Raw genomic sequence first — 7,316 nt, 5'->3', positions numbered from 1 at the left:
TCCGGTGTTTACCTATGCTGCCATCTTGGTTTTTTTCCCCCCCTTCTCATTTTGATGGTGGTTTCTTTTGCTGTGCAGAAGCTTTTTATTTTTTTCTTTTGTTTCTCTTGCCCTAGGAGATGTATCGGCAAAAATTCTGCTATGTGAGATGTCTGAGATTTTACTGCCTATGTTCTCTTTTAGGATTTTCATGGTTTCATGGCTTACATTTAAGTCTTTTATCCATTTTGAGGTTATTCTTGTGTATGGTGTAAGTTGGTTGTCTAGTTTCATCTTTTAGCATGTGTTCATCCAGTTTCCCAACACCATTTGTTGAAGAGACGTTCTTTACTCCACTGTATGCTCTTGCATCCGTTGAAAATACTAATTGACTGTAATGGTGTGGGTCAATTTCTGGGTTCTCTGTTCTGTTCCATTTGTCTATATGCCTGTTCTTGTTCTAGTACCGGCTGTTTTGATTATAATGGCTTTGCAGTATAGTTGGATATTTGGTATTGTGATCCCTCCCACTTTGTTCTTCTTTCTCAAGATTGCTGCAGCTATTTGGGGTCTCTTATGGTTACATATAAATTTTTGGAGTATTTGTTGTAGTTCTGGGAAGTATGCTGTTGGTATTTAATAGGGATTGAGTTGAATCTATAGATTACTTTGGGTAGTATGGACATTTTAATGATGTTAATTTTTCTAATCCATGAACATGGTATTCATTTTCATTTGTTTGTATCTTCCTCTGTTTCTTTGTTCAATGTCCTGTAGTTTTCTAAGTACAGTCTTTTACCTCCATCTTTAAGTTTATTTCTAGTTATTTTTGTTGTTGTTTCAATGGTAAATGGGATTGTTTGTTTAGTTTCTCTTTCTGAGAATTATTAGTGTATAAAAATGCCATTGATTTCTGGATGTTGATTTTGTATCCTGCTATCTTGCTGAATTCATTTATTAGTTTCCTGGTGGAGTCTTTAGGGTTTTCTATGTACAGTATCATGTCATCTCTGAGTAATGAGAGTTTTACTTCCTCCTTTCCAACATGGATTCCTTTTATCTCTTCTTCTTGTCTGATTGCTGTTGCTAGGACTTACAGTACTATGTTTACTAAGAGTGGTGAAAGCAAATATCCCTGTCTTGTTCCTGTTCTTAAGGGAAACACTTTTTTTGCCCGTTGAATATTATGTTGGCTGTAGATTTGTCATATATGGCCTTTATTATGCTGAGGTATGATCCCTCTATTCTGTTTTGTTTTTGTTTTAATATATTTTTATTGATTTCATAGAGGAAGGGAGAGGAAGAGAGAGTTAGAAACATCAATGATGAGAGAGAATCATTGATTGGCTGCCTCCTGTGCGCCCCCTACTGGGTATTGAGTCCGAAACCCGGGGCATGTGCCCTTGACTGGAATTGAACCTGGAACCCTTCAGTCCGCAGGCCTGTGCTCTATCCACTGAGCCAAACCAGCCAGGGCTGCTGATTCATCAAAAGGTGCTGAATTTTGTCGAATGCTTTTTCTGCATCTATTGATATGATCATGTAATTTTTATCTTTCAGTTTATTAATGTGATGTATCACATTTATTGATTTGTGAATATTGTACTAGCCTTGCATCCCCAGAATAAATCCCACTTGATCATGGCATATGATCCTTTTAATATATTGCTGGATCTAATTTGCTAATATTTTGTTGAGGATTTTAGCATGTTTTCATCAGGGAAATTGGCATGTAATTTTCTTTACTTGTAGTGTCTTTATCTGGTTTTGGAATTAGGATAATGCTGGCTTTGTAAAAAGCTTGGAAGTGTTCCTTCCTCTTTGATTTTTCGGAATAGTTTGAAGAGAATAGGTGTTAGTTCTTCTTTGAATGTTTGGTAAAATTCTCCTGTGAATCCATCTGGTCGTAGGACTTTTGTTTGCTCGGAATTTTGTGTTTTGTTTTTGTTTTAATATATTTTTATTGATTTCATAGAGGAAGGGAGAGGGAGAGAGAGTTAGAAACATCAATGATGAGAGAGAATCATTGATTGGCTGCCTTCTGCACGTCCCCCACTGGGGATCGAACCCGCATCCTGGGCATATGCCCTGACTAGGAATCGAACCATGACCTCCTGGTTCATAGGTCAATGCTCGATCACTGAGCCATGCCGGCCGGGCTTGCTGGGAGTTTTTAAATAACTGCTTCAATTTTATCAGTTGTTACTGGCCTATCAGGTTTTCTGATTCTTCCTGATTGAGTTTTGGATGATTGTATGGTTTAGGTATTTGTCCATTTTGCCCAATTTATCCCATTTGTTGGCATATAGTTGTTCATAGTATTTACTTACAATCCTTTATATTTCTGTGGTTATATCATTTCTTTCATTTCTGATTTCATTATGTTTCTTGATGAGCCTGGCTAAGGGTTCATCAATCTTGTTTATCTTTTCAAAGAACCAGCTCTTAGATCCATTGTGTTTTTTTTTTTTTTAGTCTCTATGTCATTTATTTCTGCTCTGACCTGTATTATTTCCTTCCTTCTACTTCCTCTGGGCTTTTCTTGCTGTCCTCTTTCTAATTCATTTAGTTGTCCAGTTAAGATAGCTTATTAGTGCTTTTTCTTGTTTCTTGAGGAAGGCCTGTAATGCTATGAACTTCTCTCTCAGGACTGCTTTCACTGTGTCCCATAGGTTTTGGGTGTTTGTGTGTGTTTTTTCTTTTATTTCCAGGAAGTTTTGAATTTATTGACCTAATTGGTAACCCATTCATTGTTTCACTGTGTCCCATAGGTTTTGGGTGTTTGTGTGTGTGTTTTCTTTTATTTCCAGGAAGTTTTGAATTTCTTGACCTAATTGGTAACCCATTCATTGTTTAATAACATGCTATTTAGCTTCCATGTATTTGCGTGTTTTTGAGGTATTTTATTGTAGTTTATTGATTTCTAACTTCATGCCATTGTGATCCAAAAAGATGCTTGGTATTATATCAGTCTTCTTGAATTTGTATACATTTGTTTTGTGTCCAAACATGTGGTCTATCTTTGAGAATGTTTCTTGTGTACTTGAGAATAATGTATATTCTGTAGTTTTGGGGTGAAATGTTCTGTTAATATCAGTTAGATCCATCTGATCTATTGTGTCATTTAAGGCCTCTGTTTCCTTGTTTATTTTTTTGTCTGGAAGATCTAGTCAGTGAGATTTTAAAGTCCCCTACTAAGAATGTATTGCTGTCGATCTCTCCCTTAAAGTCCATCAAGAGTTTTTTTATATATTTGGGTGCTCAAGTATTGGGTGCATATATGTTTACAAGGGTTATATTTTCTTGTTGAATCATGGCCTTCTTTGTCTCTTGTTATGGTCTTTGTTTTGAATGGCCAGGGCAAAACTTTTGTGTTTTAAAATATCTTCTTTCTCAAACATTTACTGAATGCTTATTATAAATAGCATATGTGTATACAAACATAAATGTGCATATTTACATATATGTGTATACATTATACATATAAATACATGCTTTATTCTTTAGTAAATATTCAGAATACAAAGTTAATATGATTATTATTATTCTCAAGAAGATTAGAGTCTAGTGGGGTAAGGAAAAACCATTGTGCTCTACTATGATAATGACCTAATAAAACAAGAGGGAGTAAACCAGTGGTTCTCAACCTTCCTAATGCCGTGACTCTTTAATACAGTTCCTCATGTTGTGGTGACCCCCAACCATAACATTATTTTCGTTGCTACTTCATAACTGTAATTTTGCTGCTGTAAACAATATGTAATTATATATGTGTTTTCTGATGGTCTTAGGCGACCCCTGTGAAAGGGTCGTTTGACCCTCCAAAGGGGTTGTGACCCACAGGTTGAGAACCGCTGGTAAACGAACTACCATTTAAAAGTTTTTGAAGACTTCTTAGAGGAAATGAAAATTGGGCTGAGTGTTAAAGGTCAGAATAGATGTTTAACCAGATAGTGTTTGGATAAGACAAGATGTTAAAAACTGGGAATATCATTTGGAATCAGAGTATAGGCAGAGAGGAGTCATTATAAGATTAGAAGCCTGGAGCCTGGCTGATGTGGCTCAGCAGTTGAGCATCTATCTATGAACCAGGAGGTCACACTTCGATTCTCAGTCAGGGCACATGCCTGGGTTGCAGGCTGGATCCCCAGTAGGAGGTGTGCAGGAGGCAGTCGATCAATGATCCTCTCTCATTATTGATGCTTTATCTCTCTCTCCCTCTCGTCCTCTCTGAAATCAATAACAGTATATTTAATTTTTTAAAATAAGGGCGGCGGGCTTGGGAATACTTGAGAAAGATAATGTCATTCTCAAATGAGCATGAAATGTGAAAGAGGGATGAATGTTCTGGGAACAGCTGGAGTGAGGGAAAGGGATAGAAGGCTGTTGGCAGAAATTCAGGCAAGGAATAATGAGGATTAGAGGCCTCGATGGGATGGAGATAGATGTCCAGAGCATGGTGACCAGGCAACTGATTAAATGGAGGTAAGGAGTGGAAACTGCTAAGCAGCTTAAGAAGGTCTCTTCCCTAGGAGCTAGTCTGTATTTTATAGCATTTGCTTTGGCTGCTTTATTTGACTTTTGTAGATGATACACGTAGTTTTTATACACTTACAATTTTCTTGTTAATCTCTCTTCCAGGTAGATCTTTTACGGGCAGGAGAAGTTCCTAAACCTTTTCCAACACATTTTAAAGATTTGTGGGACAATAAGCATGTAAAGATGCCTTGTTCAGAACAAAACTTGTACCCTGTGGAAGATGAGGTAAAAACAAAGCTTATATTCCTTTAGTCTTTGGTAGTTTAGTACATTCTTGTTTGACTCTTGCTTCTATGATGCAAAAAAACTTAGAGTAGTTTTCTCATTTGTTTTTTTCTTTTCCTCAAAGAATGGTGAGCGAACTGCAGGGAGCAGGTGGGAGCTCATTCAGACTGCACTTCTCAACAAATTCACAAGACCCCAAAACCTGAAGGTATGTTCTTTTTGCTATTCTTGCCTCTTACATGCAGTTCTTAGTGATGGGCCCTGTGTCTCCTCCCTCAAAGACATTTTTTGATCTTTAATGTACTCAGGTAACAGCATTATTTATATGCAAGGTGCTTTCTTCCTGAGGAACTCTATTTAGAGACATTCTTGGTTTCTATTCCATCACTAAGAAATGAGTAGAAATATTAAGAGTTGTAAATGACTTGCCTGAAGCCACACAGAATAATTTGGAGAACCAGGAATTGGACTTCTGTTTCTTGATTCCCCATCCAATTTCCTTCCTTTCAAGCTTCTCTTTTATTTTGTTTTAGAATTATCATGTTTCTGAAATGTCTTCAAAATAAATGAGGAAAGAATTATGACTTCAGCAGTATTTGCCCAAAGGGAAGCTGAGTTTCCTAATGATTAAAGTATACATTAAGCATTCTGTTTTTTATTGCTTTTAATATAGCTTCTAGCAGTTTAATAATTTATTAATCTAATATTTAGGCAATAATTTATTTTTTAAAATATTTCATTTACGACTGTAGGGGCATTCATTAGATCGCTTTTCTAATAGCTACTAGTAAAATGTGGGTGAGTATATGTTTATTTTTGACACTATGTAAACTTTGAAGTTTTATAACTAAACAGTAAGATATTTCTATACTTCCATGAAATTTGGTTTCTTTTTTGGGGGGTGTTTCATTTTCTTTGAGAGACTTAATTTGTTGTGATAGTTTCTCAGGTTTTATACTGTTTTCCTTTTATACTTACAAGTTGTTCTTAAGTTTCCTATATCTTTCTCTAACTCCTGTGGGGTTTTTTTTTTTTTCATCGAGGGTCTCATTAGTTTTCGTGAGGCTCTCCAGAAGTTTATTGCAAGCCCTCAAAATTGCGTTTTTTAGCTCTATATCCTCCATTTCTGTCATGTTTTTTTGTCTCCGCATTTTTTATGCTTTCTTGGTGCACCCCCTAGTGGTCTTTGTGCGCAGTCTTGTTCTAGTTGAGCCTTGATTGTTGTAGTTAATACTAGAGGGATTTGACCACCAGGCCGACTGGCTGTGTGAATCAGCTGTGTCTGCTGCGGAAAACTTCTGTCCTCTGGGGAGGTGCTAATCTAGCCTTTGCCTGAGGCGATCCGGCAAATGGCTCTGCGCAGGGCTTGGGCGGGGCGGGCTCAACAGGGCGGGCGGAGGGAGCCGTTATGGTGCCCTCAGTCCTGTTCCCAGAGGCTCTGCTTCTCAGAACCCCCGGAACCGCTGCAAACCTCGGAGGGAAAGCTGCCTTCCAACTGATGCCAGACACTCCCGCTTCTCCCGTTTGGGTCCGAGTCCCCAGCGATTCGCCCGTATCTGGAGCTCAGAGTCTGAGACTCCCCCCTGACCGAAAACGACAACCGCGCTCTCAGCCACCAGCCCGCTTTGCGCGCGCACCTCCGCACCTGAGTATTTTCCACACTGCGCCTCCTCTGAGCCTCGGTGTGCTGTTGTTTTTCCTTCTAGTTGAAGAGTCTCTCCTCAGCCAGCCTTCCTGTGGTTCTGGGTGATGTCCATTCCGTCTTTTAGTTGTATTTTTGAAGTGGTTGTTTGCGGCAGCAGTCTCCGGTGTTTACCTATGCCACCATCTTGGTCTCTCCTGTAATGTACTCCTTTTAAATGGAAGAATTTCTCCAGGTCTGCCAGAATTTACTTATTTTTAGTATAATGTTACATATGTACAAACAAAAAACTAGATATTAATTCTTCACACAAGTAGTGTAGAGCTATGTCAATTTGAAGTATTATGAAACATCATTTTGAGTTGTGTTCATTTCACAGTAAAAGCAATTTGTAGTCAGTATTTCCTTTTTGCACAAAAGATTTTTTTTGTTTTTTAGCAACATATTGCAGCTTTATTAGATTTTCCCATTTTACTGGCTATTTGAGCTCAACAGAGGCCTTAGTAACCTATAACTTCATCTTCAAGGTGTCACAGTACAGTACATAGCATGAAATCTAATTAGCAGCACAAGATTAGTCTTGTCAACACAAGCAGTCATCAGCATCACAGATGCAGCAGCCTCCTGTTTTATAATGATTCGGTCACCCATGTAAAGATATTGCTGCTATTGTGCAAGTTTTTATTCCAGAAAAGTTTCCCAGACCAGGACTAATTAATGACAGATACCAGCTGATGCCATTTTGCCGATTAAGTCAAAACTCTGCCTTATATATTTAGAATGAGAAAGGTAGCAAGTTTATGAACAATAATTTTTTCTTTTTTTTTTATTACTGTTGTTACAACTTTAATTCTATATATAAAACCCACAAGACATTATTTTATACAGTAAATATTTATGTAGATTTACCCACATTTTTACCATTTTCATT

At 37.6% G+C, this 7,316-nt stretch overlaps 1 protein-coding gene across 2 annotated transcripts in view; it reads left to right on the top strand.

Moving 5' to 3' along the window:
* Positions 1-7,316, top strand: part of PARG (poly (ADP-ribose) glycohydrolase) — a 192,857-nt gene that overhangs the window by 15,185 nt on the left and 170,356 nt on the right. For both annotated transcript variants that reach the window (XM_005883121.2, XM_014530716.1), the window contains exons 5-6: positions 4,621-4,743; positions 4,868-4,951. In XM_005883121.2, the coding sequence (XP_005883183.1) occupies positions 4,621-4,743; positions 4,868-4,951 (207 nt within the window). The remainder of the gene's footprint in view (positions 1-4,620; positions 4,744-4,867; positions 4,952-7,316) is intronic.

Source organism: Myotis brandtii, unplaced genomic scaffold, assembly GCF_000412655.1.
Source record: "Myotis brandtii unplaced genomic scaffold, ASM41265v1 scaffold766, whole genome shotgun sequence".
Classification (NCBI taxonomy): domain Eukaryota; kingdom Metazoa; phylum Chordata; class Mammalia; order Chiroptera; family Vespertilionidae; genus Myotis; species Myotis brandtii.
This window is presented reverse-complemented; position numbering and strand designations above follow the sequence as displayed.